The following is a 21105-nucleotide window of genomic DNA, read 5'->3' as shown; positions in this document are numbered from 1 at the left end:
TAAATGCAGCTCTCAATATTCACCATTAACAAGTCGCAATGTTAGCATGCTAACTAGTAGCATACTGGCTGCTTATTAATCGCCTTTATTCCACATGACCACATTGTCTAAATGTATTCCTTATTGATGGTGAGTTAGGATGATCTTCACACGCTCAGCTGAGTTTGGCCTCCAGCAGGTCGAGCATTAATCCGCTAGACGACACCTCATAGCAGCCAATAGGAGCCTTTGTTGACAGGAGGTGCCGCCCCTTTTTAGACCAATGACCGTTTGCTCCCGACTCTACCGATGACGACATTTCTTGTAGCCTTGAGTGTTTTTCAGAACTGCATTAAAATAATTACTTCATGATGTTTAAACCAAGATATTCTCTGATGCGCTCATTATTTAAAGACAACAGAAACGTCTCGCTAATTAGCATGTTTATAATCAACGTGTTAGTGGTGAATATTGTGACCTTCATCTGAAGCGTTACCAAAAGTTTTCATTTAAGTTTATTTTTTAAAGAGAATCATGATAAAACAAAGAGTGGATGGCTGCGTTGTTTCGTGTTTTTTATTTCTAACCGCCCGCGATTTAACGGCATCACCGAACGTACAACGCAACAAAGCTAACGACAGACACGTCTGCTCTCTGAGGCCTCAGCTGCTCGAGTTTAAAAAAGAATTGATGCTTTACCCTGAGATGTTTCATGAAGACGTATCAGCATGTATGTACCCTGCAGACAGATAACACGTTGTGATTCCGTTGGTTGCAGATGTGTGTGTCACAGAAGGAGGTTAAGATGGTCCAAAAAGACGACTGTCCCTGGACAGGTTCTGCTGTCCTAGATGTGAGCTCATAGACATTTTTAAGATTTGCAGTGAATCAAAAAAACCACTTCTGTATGTAAAGTGCAGACGGGTGACAAAGTAAAGGAGGACGTCAAAATCCAAGTGAGGGATCTGGAGGCTCTGTTAAGAAAAAAAAGAGCGCACTCTCCACCTCCAACGTTAATAAACACCAAATTAAGAGAACATGAGTTTAACCCTCAGTTGAAGTCCAGAGACGAGGAGAATCAACGGCGAGGAACTTTGAAGTAGTTGATGTTGGTTTTTCCTTTCATTTGTCACCCGTCTGTTCATGGACATGTTGGGATTTGGGAAACATCATCTCTGGAGCCCCTCTGCAATCTTTCCTTTACATTTGTTTTAACCTCTTTGAAATAATCGATACTGAGACGCTTCAGTCGGACAGTTCGAGTTTCTGGATCTAAAAATGTTGCAGCAAAAGATAGCTTTTGAAGATGTTATGTTGAAAATATTTTTGGCAGTCGTACAACAACAAAGTGCTCCTTTTGTCGAACAACAGCACAAAACCAAAAGATAAGTGGAGGTGATCTGGATAAAGGTTCCATCCTCTCCGTCTTCTGCCTGCTCCACTTTTCAGAAAATGTGTGCTCTAACAGGCTGATTTTCCCTTCATGACATCACAAAGGGCAGTAGCCCCTCCCTCAGGTGGGTGACACTCCCACAGCTAGGTGTTTGTTCTGCCCTCTGAGTCTGCCTTCTCACCGTAAACAATAGGACATGGAGCCAGAAAGCACGGAGTACACCCGAGCCCTTCCAGAGAGGGGGCGTGGTCAGACACAGCTCATTTACATATTTAAAGCTACAGACACAGAAACAGCCTGTTCTGAGCAGGGCTGAAATAGAGGGGTTTATAGACATGATCAAATACAGGATCAGAGTGGATTTACAACAACACACTTCACACACATGTTGAAGAGGAGCTCTGAGATTGATTTGCACTGGTGGAAGAGATCATGTGAATCTTTAATATTTATAAAGAAGTTACCTTTTCTTTAGTTGATTTAAGGAAGTAACCTTCGAACACCGGGAAATAACTTTTTTCATTATAAAAGCAGATTTCTATTCAAACGGAAAGTAAGACCCTCAGTCTAAGAAGTAAGAATAAAAGTTAAAAATAAAATTCTAACAAAAGCAGTTTTTATGCAAAATAAAGGAATTTCACACATGCTGTTAAAAATCCGTTTAACCATCTAAATTCAGTGATTCAATGTGATTCAAAAAACAAATAGTTTGACAGCCCCTAATTTCTTCTGAAACTTTAAATGATAAAATTGTACAAAAGGATCAACTTAAATACATCACGACTGACACTCGAGACATGATTTTAAATCACTTTATAAAACACCTTTAAAGACTCGCTTCGATGCGACGTCACTTCTGATTTCTTTTGATTCTCCTCACATCCTTCATTTTCTTCCACTGCTCTTTGGGCTTTTATTTTCATATATATGATTTTAATGCTTTTATTGTTTTAACTTCCTGTTAGTGCTTCTGTTGTTGTGTTCATTTCACTGTTTATATGTTTTTACCGTTTTTTCTCCATTTAATGTTTAATTTGTCTATTGTCTTATTTGATAGCTTTTGCCCTCCGATCATGTTTTTCATCTCTTATTGTTTAACTTCCTGTCTCTTTTTATTGCTCACATCTTCTTAGACCTCTTAAAGTCTGTTGCTTGCTTTCTGCATTGCTCTGTTGATGTTTGGGTTTTTATGTTGGTCGGGTCTTGGTCCTGGTTCTCTGGCGGTAAGAGTTTTTTTTTTGTAGTTCTTTTGAGTTTTTATGTCTGATTCTCGTCTCTTTGTGTTCATCATAGCACTTTATAAACTCCTTATTTTCAGAGGTGCTACATAAATAGGTTTATTATGTGTATTTTTAAATGATTATCATAAATTATATTATTATCAAACAACAGGATAAAAACATGTTAAGTTACGTCACGTGTCGTAAATGAGCTTTGGCTTAAAACACTGATACATACATAAGATGAATGTTCAAGCTTATCTATGTTTTTGAATCTGTCCTTATTCAAATAAACCTAAAAAAACCTAAATAAAATAATATGGTATGGTACAACACTTTCAATGGGAGACAACTGGACAACAGGATATAAGTCTAAAACATTGAAGATACGATAACGTGTTACAAACGTCGCAGCTAATGAACGGAAAGGTTCGAGCGTCTCCACAGTACTTTTTAAAATGATAATGAAACGTGAGCAAACCAACACATAGTCATCACATCCACAGATAATGCACGTTGCACATGTTCATACTGAATCCATGAAATCTTGATCGTGTTCCTGAATTTGACCTTATTTTGAAATCTTTTTGTTTTCTCTGTTTTTGTTTTGGAAATGGTCTGAACTGGACAAGCCTCTCTCTCTCTCTCTCTCTCTGCGTTTTTTTTTTTTTTTTTTTTGTAATTCTACCCTTCCTCTGTCCGTGTCTCTGCAGCCGCTGGAGCTGCTGTGGCACTCCCTGGACGAGTGGCTGGTGCTCATCTCCACCGAGCTGGACAGGACCAGGAAGAACCCGTCCTCCTCCTCCTCCAGCAGCGAGATCGCCTCTCTGCTTCTCAAACAGCGGGAGGCCGACCCCTCCGCCTCCGCCTCCACGCCAAAGCTCCCATCCCTGCTGGACCCTCAGATCGTCATGGAAACAGAGGTGTACCCTGACGGGGAGGACGTCATCTCCATGACAGCCAATCGTCTTAGTGCGGTGATCCAGGCCTTCTACATGTGCTGCTCCTGTCAGATGCCACAAGGGTCAGATCTCATTCATACATCACACATTAATGAAAAAAAACTATTACAAATGTTTAACTAATTAACTCAGGGTTTCTAATTAATTAATCCAAATTAATCGCATTTTAAGTGCATCACAATATTTGCCCTAAAAAGCAACACTTCTCAGTCTAAATGGATTTTGGTGAATGAATGAATGCATGCAGTGTTACCTGCTTCTCAGTTTCATAAAACTGTTGGATCTTGTTTGAAATAGTTTTTCTGCACAGCAGCTGGAAAGTTGGATCACACGTTGCTACCTTTAGCCCATTTTCTAACCTCTTATCTTCTACCTCTAACAGTGATCTACAGTCCAGAGCGATCAATTTAGAGAGTGAATCTGTAACTTTATCAGACGTTGAATTAATAATTTTATTCCTGAAGACAGTCATTGGGTCAAGTTTAGGCTGCCAATGCTTCTTGTTTGTACTTGTAGCGAAGCTAGCGCTAAGCTAGCGCGTAGCAATGACAAACAGTTCTGCGCTGTTTATGAGACAAAATTTAACGCGTTATTTTCTTGTAATTAATTAATCGTAATTAACGCTTTAAAGCCCCACCCCTTTAAAAAACCCATAATCAACACCCTGTGCTGATCTGTCCTCAGAGTAAAGGGCTGTAACTGCACCAGAACGTTTAACTACTGTAACCACGGCAACCACTGTCCTTGGCAACCAATATTGGGGGTTTTCTTGGTTTTATTTTGGGGCTTTATTCGGGAGACAGGACGGTGAATAGAGTCAGAAATCAGGTGGAGAAATGAGCCGCCGGTCGGATTCGAACCCAGACCGCCCGGGTGGAGCACTGCAGCCTCCGTACATGGTGTGTGTGTGTGTGTGTGTGTGTGTGTGTGTGTGTGTGCTAACAACTAGACTACTTGTTTCCCATTTTTTTAAATACCAATAATGTAATTCCCTCCAAGCACAGCGGACACAAGTGGCTTTCTTTAAATCCACGGTGAGAACTCGTTGGCTGCGTGCTAACAAGAGAGAACTGTTCAGTCCAACTTTGAATCAGTGAGAGTCCGTGCCCTGCTGAATCGCTGCGCACCAACACCAGCGTGACCTCAGGGTCAACTTCAAAATAAAAGTCACTTCTGTTTATTACAATGGTGAACTTAAACATGTAAATATTCTTCCACAAATAAACTTAAATAAAACCATATTTTTAAATTCTACGTCATAAAAGTAAACATTGATTGCAGCTGTTGCACCTGGCCTCTCTCTTCTCTCGCTGTTTGTTATTTTTGAGGGTAAATGAAGTTTTTCCTCCACCTGCAGCCTCGGTCCATCGAGTCAAAAAGTAAATATTAGATCCTGCATTCAGCAGCATTTTAAAATGGAACGGAGAGATCTGGGGGATATGCTGCTTCATTTAGCCGTGAACTTCCCTCCATCCCCGACCATCCTGACCTCAGAGTGCCCCCCCCCCCCACTGTGTGTGTCACAGTTCACCAGCAGCCGTGTTGACTGACCACGATGTCTCTTCTGTTAAACCTTCCTTAAGACGAGGGACGATTCTCTACGTCGATGCATAAATATCACTTTTCCTCCTCCCATGTTTACGTCTTCACATTGAGATCATCAGAACAGACGCCTGTCATTGACCTCCTGACACTTCCTGTTTAGTTGATGCTATCCTCTGTTTCAGTTCTCATTGTCAGTGATGTATTTGATTTTCCATTCCACAGTGTTTTGAGAGGTTCTTCTTCAGATTGAGAGGACGGATGTCACCCCGTCTCTTCCCCCTCTCACTCCATCTTCCTCTCTCTCTCTCTCCTCAGAATGACGTCCCCTCGTTTCATCGAGTTTGTCTGCAATCACGACGAGGTGCTGAAGTGTTTTGTAACCAGGTGAGTCAGCGTGGCCTCCTCACACGGAGCCCCAGAGACGGACTATTGATCCACAAACTTCCCTCCACTTAGCTTGTTTCCTCGTCTGTCTCTTTCTTCTCTGTCTTCTTTCTCTTTTCACCTCGCTGCCTCCTGCGTTTCAGGAATCCAAAGATCATCTTTAACCACTTCCACTTCCTGCTGGAGTGTCCTGAGCTGATGTCCCGCTTCATGCACATCATAAAGGGACAGGTAAGACACGAGGGATTTCATATCGAAGCTCCTGATGGAAACTGAATCGAGCGTCTTTAAAAACCGGCTTCTGATCGTCCAGCTTTGTGAAAGCAATAACTCAGGAACTACCAAAAGTACAGGAAATAATATCAGTGCAAAATCCAAACTGAGAGCCGTCTGTGACTGATTAGTGGACGGTCTCTGTCGCCTGGTTTGACTTTGGGCTCATGCACGCTCAGAACTGTTGATTCCTCGATTCTTTTTAATTCCACGTGTTTTCAAATAAGAAATAATAAGCCTCTCCTCCCCCCCCCCTCAGTCTGCACCATTGATCCTTTCAGATCCTAATATTCAGCTCAATAAGTCTAAATAATGGACCCTTCGGGGGGGGGGGGGCTTCAGTGCACGCTGCAAACTTCAGTCATCTTTTAACCCAAAGCTGAAAAAGAGAGCGTGCAGATGAGATCGCACAAATACGTTGCCAACAATAACAATCAGCTTATAAGATAAGAGATCTTTATTAGTGCAGCAGATGTCAAAGTATCAAACGATAATATAAAAAATAAATGTACAAACACGATAACCAAATTGACAAATGAGAGTGTAAGAGTATGAATATGTGTGATTAAATGAAACCCCGGGTTTCTATTCTCCTTCAAAACAAGAACTGACACCGTGGATTTTTTTTTGGAATCGTATTGAAGTTTTATATTTTGGTACGACGACAGCTCTGTCACACTGAGACCCTGTGAGGGTCACACTTTTTTTTCTTCCTATCCATGCAAGGTCATCACCTGCATATTTTACTGCGCCGGTTTGTTCTCTCTCTTACGCACACTGCTCTCCTCCCTCTGCTGAAGTGTTTACCTGCGTCCTCGTCCTCTGCTCTCACGCCGTCTCTTCCTGTATTTTTGCTTTCGGGGACCTTCTGGAAACGACTTTGAAAGTCCTCCGTGTTCCCTTCGGGATCATTTAACGGCGTTACAACCGCGGCGATAACACTCGTCTTAACTTTCATTTACACGGCTTCATAAATTTTAAGTGCAGCTCGGCGTTGTGTGCCGTTCTGCCACTCTCCGGTCCTCATATTGGAGCGGCGGCGTTCGAGGCTCGTTACCCGTGGATTACGGCTCGCCTGGGAGAAGGCCCTTGTTTTAATTACAGACTTTAACCTGTGAATTTGATTCCTTCTGCTGATTCGTCTCTCTGTACGCACGCGGCCCCTGGGGGAAGGGGAAGCGCTCTCTCTCTTTCTCGCTCTCTTCCACGTTCATCCCTCACTCTCCCTCCGACGTGCGCAGAACAAAGGCATACATTATGCAAATACAGCCCAGCCTCAGCTCGGCGTTTCAGACGAGGGGATTCTGCTCTGAAAAGCTTTCCAAGCCGTCTGTTGAAAGTGAAGGAAAAAAACTCCCAGTGTGAGGAGTTGAAAGCACAGCGAAGTGGTAATTAGTGGAGGAAAGTGCTGTGCAGCGTGGGATGAAGTCTTGTTTTTACCTCCTCAGCCCTTCAAGGATCGCTGTGAGTGGTTCTACGAGCATCTGCTGGCCGGCCAGCCCGACTCCGACATGGTTCACCGTCCGGTCAACGAGAACGACATCCTGCTCATCCACAGAGGTACGACGTGTCGGCACCCAAACACGCTCTGATCACACATGCACCTTACAGCCAGATGTTGTCATGACGACATCCTCCCTGAAAGCTGCTTCTGAAAGAGAGGAGAGGAAATCAAGTATTTTTTCTGGGGGGGCGGCAGCTTGGTCTGAAGATAGTTGGGTTGTGTCAAGCCTTAACAGACCAAGTCTATAGCTGAGGAGGTGCCAGGTCAACTACTGAGCCTTGCGAGGTGCCATTGAGCAAGGCAGCGAACCCTCAACAGCCGCCTCACGCTGACACCTCTCCTTCCTCTGGATCCTGTTTGTGTGTGTGTGTGTGTGTGTGTGTGTGTGTGTGTTAACGCTCTTTCACTCTTCCAGACTCCATCTTCAGTAGCAGCTGTGAGATGGTTTCAAAGTCCACCAACGAGAAGCTCAAGCAGGGCATCGCGGTGCGATTCCACGGAGAGGAGGGGATGGTGGGTGTTTGCTGCTTTTTCTGCAGCGGCGGCGGCTCTGCGTCATTGAGTGAATCTTCTGCGGCGTGAGCTGTGATCGTGTCGTCATCGATGTTTTGTGTTTCAGGGTCAAGGTGTGGTGCGGGAGTGGTTCGACATCCTGTCCAATGAGATCATTAATCCAGACTACGGGCTGTTCACGCAGTCAGCTGACGGTACGAGAAGTGTGTGTGCGTGTGTGTGTGTGTTTACACAAATGTAAACAAAACTCCTGGAAACGTCCACACCCTGTCTTTAGCCAGACTCTTTTTCATCCCTGTCTCTTTGCAAACATTTCCTGGTAAAGTCAGGGAGAGCTGATGTGAGAACCCCAGCAGGAACAATTCAGGAAGTTCATCCCAGGCGATCGGAGAGGAGGAGAGGGCGAAGGCTTTTCTATCTCAGGACCAGAGACAAACCGGTGTGACCTTCATGCTTGTAATGAAGCTGATGGAGGCGGTTTGGACGCTGTGTGTTTAGCCCCGTTTCCACACAGCAGTCTGGTACGGATCGGTACAGTTTGGTTCGATTAAGCCTGATCCCGTTTGCGTTTCCACAGCCACTCGTGCCCTATTTGGTAGGCGGCGTGTAAGCCTGATGACGATAGCCGCTATGTAAATAGCGTCATAAGATAGCAGCTAACCGCTAACTAATAAATTCATCAAAGGAGAAAAACGCAACACAAACAAAACCAACGCTGGAAGACATCCAGCAGTTCATCTGCTCTGTCACTGTCATGTGACTCTTTATTACAAGAACTCAATCCAGCTGTGTTTCAGAGAGAAGGCTGTGTGCGGCGAGGACAAATACACACGTAAACAATCAGCTGTGTTACAGTCAATGGTTTAAACACGGCAGAGTTTTGTTTACCGACGTAACACAGGAAGTGACAATTCTTTCGACCAATCAGAGGACTGCAGTGTTTAGCTCCACCTTTTCGGGTCGGCTCCACATTCTTGGCTCCCCAACAGAAGGGTCCCAAAAAGTGGGACGGTACGGATCGCTTATTTGGGAATCTTTCCCAGGATTAGTCTGTAGAAACGCCGCAAAATGCGCGCTCTACTGAGCCGAGCCGAGCCAGACCGCTCGGTGGAAACGGGGCTTTTGAGTTCTCATCATTTTTCTCAGACTCTCTGACCTACTACCAATCACAATGTGCTACCCAGAAAACCTCTTACATGTACCTTGATGTGAAGGCAAAAGATAATAGTGTCTCAACCTGTCGCTTGTTCTGTGGTCATAAGTTTCCTGGTGAGACTCCCACTCTCTCGCTCAGCAGGGAAACCTTCACGTCGTGAGGGTCGTGTGTGATTTAGCCTCTCGGGGGCAGAACGACCTGAAAGGTTTCGAAATCGGACATGTTAAAAAACAGTGTGTGTGTGATTTATCTACAGGCACCACTTTCCAGCCCAACAGTAACTCGTCAGTGAACCCGGACCACCTGAACTACTTCAGCTTTGCGGGTCAGGTCCTGGGTCTGGCTCTGTATCACAGACAGCTGGTCAACATCTACTTCACCCGCTCCTTCTACAAACACATCCTGGGTAAGAACGCAGCTGACGACAGAGGAGGGTTGAAGCAGTGTGTCTGTCTGAACATATTCTCCTCCTCTTCACTTTAAATCAATCTCAGAGCTCTTCTTCAACATGTGTGTGAAGTGTGTTGTTGTAAATCCACTCTGATCCTGTATTTGATCATGTCTATAAACCCCTCTATTTCAGCCCTGCTCAGAACAGGCTGTTTCTGTGTCTGTAGCTTTAAATATGTAAATGAGCTGTGTCTGACCACGCCCCCTCTCTGGAAGGGCTCGGGTGTACTTGCTGCTTTCTGGCTCCATGTCCTATTGTTTACGGTGAGAAGGCAGACTCAGAGGGCAGAACAAACACCTAGCTGTGGGAGTGTCACCCACCTGGGGGAGGGGCTACTGCCCTTTGTGATGTCATGAAGGGAAAATCTGCCAGCTCACATTTTCTGAAAAGTGGAGCAGGCAGAAGACAGAGAGGATGGATTCTTTTCCTCATTGGAGGGTTTGTAGACAGAGTAGAGACGCATGTTAGAGTTAGAGGAACATGGTGGAGTGGATTTTACAGAATATTTGACCTTTAAGGAAAAAAATTAGGATCTATAAAGCTTTAAAAGTGGAGAGGAACCTTGGTCACTCAGTCTACAATAATTTTTCCTGCCACTTGATCTTCCTGTTTTTGTTTCTGAGTTCAACTTAAACTAACTCCTCCCCCAGTGTGCGACCACGCTCACACGGCTTGTGTGTGTGTGTGTGTGTGTGTGTTCTCCAGGTATCCCAGTGAACTACCAGGACGTGGCGTCCATCGATCCGGAGTACGCCAAGAACCTTCAGTGGATCCTGGACAACGACATCAGTGACCTGGGCCTGGAGCTCACCTTCTCCGTGGAGACGGATGTGTTTGGCGCGATGGCGGAAGTTCCGCTCAAACCTGGAGGAACGAGCATCCTGGTTACCCAGGACAACAAGGTGAGTCACTAAAGAACCCGATCTGAGGTGGGACTTGATTTTAATCACAAAATGTAAAAACACTTTAATCTAAGCGATATCACCCAGCCTGCATTCAACATCATCACGTCACCACGCCACGGCCTTTAATGTGGAATTTATTCATCTGTGACCGAACGCTTCCTGTAGATTTGATCAGCTGAAAGTCAGAGGAGAACTTAAAGTTGTCTTTAAAGATTAAAGTTGGGAGTATTTTTGTGTGTGAAGGTGTCGTTAATGAGCGGCTGAAGTTCCCCTGCAGTGTTTTTCTCCAGTTTGTCTCCTGTGAGCGATTGATTTTTTTCTCCTGCAGCCTGGAAGCTCCTAATTAGAGAGCACAGTACCAAAGGCAGCCTGCAGAGGGCACTGTTACCCCAGGCATCCAGTGAGAGGCAGACTGAGGGTGAGCTCTGATGACTCTGTGTGTGTGTGTGTGTGTGTGTGTGTGTGTGTGTGTGTGTGTGTGTGTCAGGCGGAATACGTCCAGCTGGTGACGGAGCTGAGGATGACTCGAGCCATCCAGCCTCAGATCAACGCCTTCCTGCAGGGTTTCCACACCTTCATCCCCCCCTCGCTCATCCAGCTCTTCGACGAGTACGAACTGGTGAGACCAACTCTTCTCCTCTTCTTTTCCTCACCCTAAACCTTTTCCACCTTTTCTTCCTCCTCCTCCTCCTCTCGTATTCTTCGTTTAGTTTATTAGTTTAATTAATCTCACAGAGAAAAGATGCTTCATACCAGATTATAGCACCTTGCTAATTTCCATCTGCAGGTCAACGCAGAATACAAACACAATACACATGATGCTAAGACTCCACACAAAGGCTTCATTTAAAATAAAGTTTACATCCATAAAGTTAAAATAGTGAATATTAAGAGGGAACACTTGCAGGAAAGCATGATTGTTTGTTTATAATCCGTTTCTTGATGTCTCGTGAAAACAGATAGAAGTCAGTGTGTACTTTCAGTTCGTTGCTGCTTTTGATGAGAAAGAGGACTGATCGAGTGCAGATCCTCTCTTGGGGACTCTACACTCCCCCCTAGTGGTGGATCTTGTTTCTGCAGGTGGTTTCAGAGCAGAGCGGCACCTCATCCTTGCTCTTCTCCTTTTTGTCCTCCTTCTTTTCCCACCTCCTACTTTTCTTCCTCCTCCTCTTCATCCTCCTCTTTTTTCCTGTCTTTACACTTCCCCCGCCCCCTCCTCTTGCCCCGCCCACGTGGATTGATTATCCCTGTTTGGCTGGGGGGGGGGGGGGGCGGGGTTGGTTTGACCTTGAAGCCCCTCCCTCTTGTCCGATTCCATTAGAGTTTTTCTTTCCGTGTGTGTCGGCAGATTTCCGCCCTCGCTGTCGGAGGATCGATAGAGTAGCATGATGATTATCCCGTCCTGGATTTGTTGGACATGTCTCGGTCAGTCTGTCATTGCAGCTCGACAGCTGTTTGACTCTGCTCAGTCAGCAGAGCGACACCCTGAAGGATAAAGAGGAGGAAAGATTTGATATTCCTTTCACCGTCAGAGATCGACCCTTCAAACCAAAACCAGATCTCCTAACATGTCTGACGTGAGGTGAACAGCGAGTGTTAGGCATTAAAACATCATTTATACAGGTCTGTTAGATAATCCATAAACACCTCAGACACTTTTTACCCCATCAAGAGTTGAATAAGTTGATGAATTATTGGCGCCAACATATAAAAACAAACATTTACCACACAACAAAACAGTTGGATAAAACGAGTGAAACAACACGCGGCACATTAATTATTTAAAGAGGTCATATTATCTCCCTCTTCCTCCTCTTCAAACAGCGCCCCTTGTGCTCTAAATGAAACATCTGTGTTTCTGAGCTTTGGTCCAAATATAACATGCATCAAGCAGCAGAGGAGGTTTGTGACCCTGCAGAAACCAGCTCTCTCAGAACGCTCCGTTTTGGTGTGTGTGTCTCTTTAAATGCAATAAGCCCCGCCCCCCTGAGTTTTCCCCAGTAGACATCACTCCTTCGCTATTAAGAATATAAATGGAGGACCTGTGCAAAAGTTTTGCTCTAGGCTGCAGGTGGGGTTCATGGGTGGATTTTACCAGAATCCCACTGTGACATCACAAGGAGAGCACATTTGAAACGGAGCATTTTTCTCTGAGTTGTCAGACGTCTGCAGACCACAAACAAAGTGGATGGATTTATTTCACATTTTGTGGGTCTGTACACTCTCAGGTTACCCAAATATATATGTACTCAAAAACACTCAAGAAATTGATTTTTAATAATAATAATTAATAATATTTTTTAATAACCCTTAAAAGTAATTTTCCTCATCGAGGGAAGCGGTTGGTTATTGAAATTTAAACTGGCCCTGTGATGATTCTCTCCTTCAATGTGAACGTCACAGAAACATAACGGGGGCGGGGGGATCAGCAGAGCCAGCAGGGGGGTCAGCACAGCGTGTGTGTGTGGAGCTATTTGAATTCATAGACTGGGACAGCGCTGACGTGTGAACGAGTCCCTGCGTTAGAGCGTGATGTAAATTAGTCGACTCCCTCCTCTGATGGTGTGATGAAAACGACATGAGGTAACTTCTTTACCTGCTCATTCAGGTTTCATCTTTTAGAGAAGGTCAGATATAATGAAGGATAATCCCACTGACTTCAAAACAAAACAAAGGAAAAATGAAATCTGATTTTTAAAGATGTAAATCCTCTTTAAACGCCAGAAGGAGACAGAATTATCCAGAACAGACATGGAAGCAAAAAACTAAAAATCAACGACGTGAAGACGGGCGCCGCTCCGGACTGTAAATGTAAGAAAAGGAGCGATCAGTATTCTGAGGGCAGCTGAATAAATTATTGTCATTTTGGGGACAAGTGTGTGATCTGTGTATGTCTCAGAACCAGAGGTGCTGTCCTCATGCTGTGTGTGTGTGTGTGTGTGTGTGTGTGTGTGTGCGCGTGCAGGAGCTCCTGCTGTCGGGGATGCCGGAGATCGACGTGCAGGATTGGTGCAGAAACACGGAGTACACGAGCGGCTACGACCGGGACGATCCGGTCATCCAGGTGAGACGTTCGCCCGTCGGCCTGCTGTGACTCACGTTTTAACATCTGGCTTTGATGTGTCGTCGGTACGGCTCGTTACCACGTTACAACCGTCACTTCCGGATCGGTGATAAACTTTTTAAAAGTGGGACGATAAAGAACAGTTGGCTCGTAACTCCGGCAGTAATGTTTCCATCAGGAGGGACGCTGCTGTTTGTCATGAGGCGAGGAGGTCATGTGACATTGACATGACCTTAAAGGAGCAGTCAGTAAGAGTTCTGCGTCCGGACGTTAAACAGAAACAGCTGATGTCACCTCTCTGTTCCCTGTCCTCTCCTCCCTGCAGTGGTTCTGGGAGGTGGTGAAGAGCCTGACTCAGGAGGAGCGGGTTCTCCTGCTGCAGTTTGTCACAGGAAGGTCGGTCGGCTGGATTTTTCCTCGCTGCTTCTTCACGGAGACGTTTAAAGTGTTTGTTGTGACGCTTTCTTTCTTTCTTTCTCTCTGCATCAGTTCCAGGGTTCCTCACGGGGGCTTCGCATTCCTGATGGGGGGCAGCGGTTTACAGAAGTTCACAGTTGCTGCGGTGCCGTTCACCTCCAACCTGCTGCCTACCTCCAGCACCTGGTAACCAAACGCTTCCTATTCATGAGCTCCTAAAACACCCCGCCCGCCCGCCCGCCGTCCACCCGCCCGCCCTGCGTGCGTCCGCTCTGCATTTGGGGGTTTTATCCTGCTGCTCGTTTTCTTCTTCTCTCCTTGTATTCACACGTGCTCTCCTGTCAGGATGCTGCTGAAATGAGGCACTTTGTCAGGACGTTTTTTCAGGAGTCAGTTCTGCCAACTTATTTCCGACTGTGTGAGAAAGTTTCCAGAGTTGAGCCGGCACGAGCTGAAGAGAAGGTGTTCGAGCTCTCATGTTGAATGTGATCTAACAGTCTGCAAAGAATCAGCTTCAGTTTAAAATACGACAGAAAATAAAACAGAACTGCATTTACATATCAGCACAAGAAACAGATTCACCACTCGTACAGAAGATTCACCCGAAAGTAAGAAACCTGTTCTGCACTGATGTTAAAAAATACATACAAAAAAAAAATATAATAATAATAGAAGTTAAATATGAAGGGCTTTAGTTCACTCTGATAGCGTTCATCTACAACAGTGGTGTCCAAACTTTTTTTCTTGCGGGCCAAAATTGTCATGTTAGAATCACTCACGGGCCACAGGGTTTTTTTGTTTGTTTGTTTTTTAAATATTTGAAGGAACTTTTTGTACTTTGACCTCTTCAAAAAATAATGTAAATACACAATAACTAATTGCAGTGGGGAAACTGTTGTGTTCTAATTTTTTGGAAAGAATAGTCAGGCTTTTATAGGTCTCCCTCGCTAACATGAAAAAGAAAAAAAAGAACGAAAGATGCCATCTGATGAGGCCTGGGGCCAAAATCTTCTGATTCTTCGATTTGAAGTCAAGGGTCACAAAAAATCCACTCAAGGGCCACAAATGGCCCCCGGGCCGCACTTTGGACACCCCTGATCTACAGTATATGTTTGTGTTGTTCACCATCTGCTCATGGCCTGAGCTACGATTAAAGGTGCTCATGTAGCCTCCTCCCCGTACCTTGTTGATCTGCGTCTATGTCCCTATATTAGATCTATTAGCTTCTCCCATCGTGACCCAAAGTGTCATTTTCTCCATGTTATAAACCTCTTTTATTGTTTCTTTCCATGTTGTTATTTGTGGTGGGGTTGGTGTCAGCCAGTTTTTGGTTATCTGTTTGATAGTCTGTCGAGGTATTTATCAGGTTTAGAAAACGACGTGTTGGATCCTTGGAACGCTGAATCCGTTCTTCCAACGTGTTGAGGTCACGTCAAACGTGTCTCCTCCTTGAACTGAGAGTGACTGCACGTTTAAAGTTTTTACTCCTCACCTCAAGAAGGAACTGAACAGAAGCAAGAGGGACTCATACTAATGAACACTAGGGGGCAGTGTGTTGCTTCAGGTGTGGCGTTCCTGCAGACGCCCCCCCCCCCCCCGTCCACTCACTCAGCTCTCCTCCCTTTCTCTCCTCTCCGCAGCATCAACATGCTGAAACTCCCCGAGTACCCGAGCCAGGAGGTCCTCAGAGACCGGCTGCTGGTGGCGCTGCATTGTGGGAGCTACGGGTACACCATGGCGTGATCGTCGCCACCCCTCGCCGCTGCTGAGGGCGCCTGCAGACACGCCTGCTGCTGCTGGACGAAGAAGGGAAATCCAGGTTCTTCTTATCGTGCTGCTGGATGGAGAGGGATCACTGACTGAACGAGACCAGGACCTCGTACCTGTGCCAAAACTGCTGTTTGATTGGCTGAAGCCGGTACCTGGTCATTTATGCAAAAACACAAATCAGTTTTCATGCATTTCATTATTTAAAGACAGCATTTATAGCATCGACCGTCGTTGAGACATATCCATGCCTGATACCTGAATGTAGATGATCGATCACCCGGAATAAAGCAGAATCTTTTATTATCAATCAAAAGGCATCACATCCACGTCGGAGGTTTTCTTTAAGGTGGCGCCGTAAAAAAAAAAAAAGATGAAATCTGAAGATGCGTGAGCCTCAAATTTAAAAACCATGTCCCCTGTTTTAAAAGCACCGGCCCGACTGTGACGTGTTTGAAAGTCTTCGATGGTCTCTGGTAGATTTGTTCAGGCTGCAGCAGGGAGACAGGCTGCGAGGCGGCGTCGCTCAGCAGGCTTCACTTCATCAGAGAACAGATCAGACTGGACTCTCTGATTCACTGCTGCCTCCATCACTCAGACGCTCTGTAACAGCCCTGAAGATATTTTCCTTTTAATCAGATAAACTGCTGCAGGCCGGAGGATCTGCTGAACACGATCAGGTCGTCAGATGTGTAAAATAAGGGCTGTAGTTTATTAGTGACACTTTAGTTTTTTACTTAACTGAGTTATTTTTTTTTTGCATCTTTCTGTTTGCTTCACTGTCGAGTATGAACTCGTGTTTGATATTTCCACGGCAACCGGCGTGAGCATCGACTCCAGAGAGGAGGGGGGAGGGGAGGGTACTGCAGTACCCATTTTTAACACTAGGTGTCAGAGTTACGTATCGCTCCTTTAAAGCAAATATCTCACACGCTCTAATGTTTGAAATAAAACGAGAAAGAAAACGAGACAGCTTTCCCTTCAGCCAATGAGACGCTCGTTAAACCTCAACTCTGCTTCTAGCGGCCGTGATGTCAGCCGGCAGTTTGAAGATCTTGGTTTTCTTGACCACATGTAGTCGACAGGGTGGGAGGTTAGAAACTCCATTATCAATAAGGATGCTTATTTTGACTTTACAGAAAAATGTAAATCACAAACACAGAAGGGAATCTTAAAGTTTCAGGACTTTTAGATTTAAATCTCGTGAGTTTGTCTCCGTCTGTGTGGAGTAAATCGTTGACAGCGTAAACCTGAAACGATGGCAGGAAAATAAGAGCGAAGTCTTCACTGTTGATATTCTCCATGAGATAAACACGACTCGACTTTTTACGTTGAGATATCGCGTGAAGAAAAAAACCTGAGATATTCCGATAAGAGACGTTTCCCACTTTGTCCACAGGGGGCGCCAAAATCCACACTGACTGAAAGCTCCTCAAAGACGCTGAAGCCAAAAGTTTAGTCTCAATTTTCAGAAGAAATAAGAAATAATGGAGAACACTATTTCATACGGGCTCATTTTCTTTAAGTTTAACTTCGTGCTCCATATTTTAACTTCATTATTTAAAGATGATTTTTAGAACATACATCCTGTTTTTTCTTCTTTCACCTTTTTTCCGTTACGTTTTTGACCATTTATGTAACTTTTAAAAAACGACTGTGGTAATTATTTCTTCATGTGTTTTTGATCAGGCTTGAGCTCGACCGCTGAGATTTTGTGAAACAGAAACTGCAGGTTAAACGCAGCGCTGTTTGGTGGAGCCGTTTTTTTTTTTTTAATTCATCCGCATGAAGACTTCCTGTCTGCGACGTTAAGTTCACGTGTCATTCTGTTTGTCGTACGACGTTCTTCATCCGTTTGGGTTCCGTGTGATTCGCTGGCGTCTGTGTTCGTGCTTCATGAATGAAGATCAAGTCGCTTCTGTTTTTCTGTTTCGGAGACTTTACACAGAAGCCGTAAAAAAGGTTTCTTCGGGACAAACGTTTGGCTCGCTGTGCCAAAAAACAAAACAAACACCACCTTGAGAATCTGGGATGTTTTTTTGTGTTTTCTGATTTGTATATTTTTGCCTCTAAAAGCATGCTGGAAATCGTGTTTATTCCAAGAGAAGCAGGGATCCTGTGTTGTTTTTTTTTATCTCTCATTATCTGTCAGTATTGTTTTCAATCCTTTGACTGAAATGCTTTTGTAAACTGAACGGAGCCTTTATACATGAATCTGTAAATGTCTTCAGTATCAAATGACGTATTTTACCATGAATATATTTGTTGTGCTTTAAGATTTTATCCAATAAAAACTTGTTTTTGACACTTGGGCTGCTGTGTGATGTTTCCAGAAAGAGAGAGAACAGCTGATGTGTAGTGTGTGTGTGTGTGTGTGTGTCTGCGTGTCTGCCTGGGTAGACATATGTGTCCGCAGCATGAGTGCCGTGTTGGGTCACCAGTTAAGAGCAGCAGGTCTTCTGGTGCTAAATGGCCCCTGACCAGTTCTCGGAGAGCGGAGCAGCTGCTGCAGGTCCGTGCTGACATCACATTACACAGAGTGAACCTCTGTCTGCTCCTCGCTGCAGTTTCACACCAGAAACCCCGTCAGACCATCAACACTGATATCACTAATAATACCAAAAAACTACAGCATCCACCAGTTTGATCGACGCCGCGTCTGAAGACATGACGATACGAATGTGTTGCCTTTTTGATGTCTTTAGGTTTGCTTTCACAAGCCTGTCATATGCTGCAAAGAATGGCGTCCTGTAGCACGCTGCACTTGGTCAGTATGTTCTGTGTTCTTGTGTTCTTGTGACGTCCTAAAGTCTGCTCTGCCTGTAAACCCACCTCTCCTCCTCCTCCTTCACCGCAGCACCTGGTCCCCATGGCAACGCCTTCCCCTCACGGATAATGGAGCTCACTCTTCTTTAAAAGCAGGATGTTCGTCATGGCAACAAATTCCTCACAACATGAGTCACCATGGTGACAGCTTAATAAAAGCTTCCTGTGTCCTGCTGACAGGCCGGCAAAGTCGGCGCCGAGTTTTCCTGCAGACAGTGAAGTACTCTTTATATAGACATCAGTAGTTCATGCGGTTTATTGTTGCTGCAAGTTTGAAACAACCAAGCAACAACCTTCAGAGCTGAGAAATGTAGTTCCACTAATGTCCACTTGGGGTTGCCTCAGAAAGTGAGTCAGTTCCCATAGAGCTCAACAGGGACCGCCCACTTTGGATCCAGAACTAAATGTACCCAAGCTACCTGCATACGTGTGACGAGACATTTGAGCACACAAATAAAAAAAACGATGGGGAAAAAAAAGTCAAAGAAAAAGATACAAGACAGTGGATCATCATCTTTTTGGGGAGTGAAAGAACAACACAATGTTTAACTTTCAGTTTTTATCATTACGTGGGAAACACGACGTTCGGCTGACTCATAACTATCACTTTAATAACTTCACACGTCGCTCGCCACTCATCGACCCTCGACCTGTCGCCTCACATGGTCTCCCTAAAAACAAACATGGAAACAGCTGGAACGCCAAACTTGTGGATCACAACAAGGCAGCGGGTGACATAAAGCTAGCTGCATTTGTGTGTGTGTGTGTGTGTGTGTGTGTGTGTGTGTGTGTGTGTGTGTGTGTGTGTGTGTGTGTGTGTGTGTGTGTGTGTGTGTGTGTGTGTGTGTGTGTGTGTGTGTGTGTGTGTGTGCGTGCTGCTCTCAGGTTGTAAATCCTCACAGGTGATCGTCCCTCTGAGCTGAACTCTAAACTGCTGCTTCTTTATCTGCAGGCCGAGGTTTCTCCTGATTGCTCCGTGTCTTCGTGACAGAGACAGATTCACTTCTGCAGCTTTCCCCCTGTGGAGTTATTACCTCTGCATCCACACACGCTGATTACATCTGTTCAGCCCCGTGCTCACACACACACACACACACACACACACACACACACACAGGTACACACTCAGGCTGCTGCTCTGCTGTACGACAACAGCCTCCTTCATCCTGCACGATACCCTGACCTGCCTCCTCCTCCACTATCTACTCACTTTCTCTTCCCAGCTCCCCTCCTCATGTTACACACACACACACACACACACACACACACACACACACACACACACACACACACAGACACGTTCAATCAAACACATATTCACACAAACACATGCAGCTGGCAGCTCCGAGTCTCCATCACGCCAGATCGTCGTAGCACACATGCTTCGTCCGTCTGCTTTGAACAGACTGAGATTTAAAATGTCATTGAGTGAAATATTTCAGAGGGAGAAAAAAAAATCTGTCATTAAAAGAGTCAAATATGCACACAAAAGCAAAAAAGTTAGTTTGAGACCAAATGTCTTTATGCGCAGTAAAGCAAGGATGCACGCTGTAAGATTTAAAAGTGAAGTAAATTCATGCATTTAAGTTGCATGGAAGTTTATTTTTCTACTTTGATTTTCAGTAACACTTAGTCACTGGGACCATATTATATTGACTCTTCCTCTGTGGTTACCTTATGCTGCATTCAGGTGCTGCTCGGATTTTTCAAGTTTTTTCTTCCGACCTCAGTGTGTTAACGTGATTTCAGTTCAGAAAGTCTGAATGTTGTAACGACAGCGAAAAACAGCTTCCATGCTACGAAGAAGAATCATAAGACGATGATGATGATGATGTGAATGTCTCTGTTACATGTTAGCGACACGTAAGTTTGTTAACATGAAACGTATTTTCAGGTGATGATGGAATTTGGGCACCAAAGTGTTTTCCGAGTTGTTGTTCCGATTTAAGGAGGCGTTCAGGTGCATGTGCAATTTGGAGACGTGTCCGACACCCCATGAATGCAGCATTAATGTTTGCCTTGAGTTTAATCACCCTGGCTTCTGATTGGATAATGGCGGGACATGTGATGAGTAACAAGGACGTGTTGTGTAGCAATATGATTTCAGTGTGTTTACTGCCCTCTGGTGGCCACAAACACATTTCAGTACCTGAAATCCAACGATAAAATTCAAGATGAGTAACGGAGAAATGTTCAGGATTCATGTTTAATTCTATAAATGACAGTTATGGAAATGAAAAGGATTCTTAGTTTATGTGCATGTGAAACAACAGGCATTACTGACTTCCTGTAATTTTGAGTGTTCAGCGGTGAATCTAAAAAGCAGCTGAGTGGTCAGTACACAAACTGTCTTATCGAATGTGTGATAATAAGTCTTTACTCAAGAGTCAAGAAACACCTGAGTCTCAGTCTCGTCTAAGATCAGCAGAGAGAGAGAGAGAGAGAGAGAGAGAGAGAGAGAGAGAGAGGGAGGCGTGTTTGATATCTCAGTCTCCATCCTTCACTCTCTGTCGACTGTCCCTGAAATGATCACTGCAGACAGCTCGGCTCTCATTAGAGACGAATGAAGCCTCACTTTGTCGTGTTTGATTAGACGGGATTTTGGAGCAGCGGCGTGCGTGTGTTTTTATTCTTTGGAGCTTTTTATAGAAAGAATTTATGAAGCTGAGATCTGCTGAGAGAGCCAGGAGGGAAACAAGTTCCTGAGTTAAATTCATGTGTTGTTATCAGACGACTGCAGACGGAT

At 44.7% G+C, this 21105-nt stretch overlaps 1 protein-coding gene across 3 annotated transcripts in view; it reads left to right on the top strand.

Moving 5' to 3' along the window:
• The window catches only part of hace1 (HECT domain and ankyrin repeat containing E3 ubiquitin protein ligase 1), a 26839-nt gene extending 9532 nt beyond the window's left edge, over nucleotides 1-17307 (top strand). The window contains exons 12-25 of one of the 3 annotated variants that reach the window (XM_079343485.1): nucleotides 758-832; nucleotides 3306-3616; nucleotides 5415-5483; nucleotides 5627-5714; nucleotides 7205-7316; nucleotides 7676-7773; nucleotides 7880-7967; nucleotides 9186-9335; nucleotides 10086-10282; nucleotides 10773-10904; nucleotides 13251-13349; nucleotides 13675-13745; nucleotides 13839-13952; nucleotides 15407-17307. In XM_079343485.1, the coding sequence (XP_079199611.1) occupies nucleotides 758-832; nucleotides 3306-3616; nucleotides 5415-5483; nucleotides 5627-5714; nucleotides 7205-7316; nucleotides 7676-7773; nucleotides 7880-7967; nucleotides 9186-9335; nucleotides 10086-10282; nucleotides 10773-10904; nucleotides 13251-13349; nucleotides 13675-13745; nucleotides 13839-13952; nucleotides 15407-15509 (1707 nt within the window). In that variant the 3' untranslated portion in view covers nucleotides 15510-17307. Of the gene's footprint in view, nucleotides 1-757; nucleotides 833-3305; nucleotides 3617-5414; nucleotides 5484-5626; nucleotides 5715-7204; nucleotides 7317-7675; nucleotides 7774-7879; nucleotides 7968-9185; nucleotides 9336-10085; nucleotides 10283-10613; nucleotides 10740-10772; nucleotides 10905-13250; nucleotides 13350-13674; nucleotides 13746-13838; nucleotides 13953-15406 lie in introns of those variants that run through there. The other 2 variants (XM_079343486.1, XM_079343487.1) reach the window with 2 other exon arrangements.
• Nucleotides 17308-21105: the final 3798 nt, after the last annotated feature.

The sequence above is a fragment of the Symphodus melops genome (assembly GCF_947650265.1).
Source record: "Symphodus melops genome assembly, chromosome: 5".
NCBI lineage: Eukaryota > Metazoa > Chordata > Actinopteri > Labriformes > Labridae > Symphodus > Symphodus melops.
Note: the sequence above shows the minus strand (reverse complement) of the source record. Positions and strands in the feature narration are given on the sequence as shown.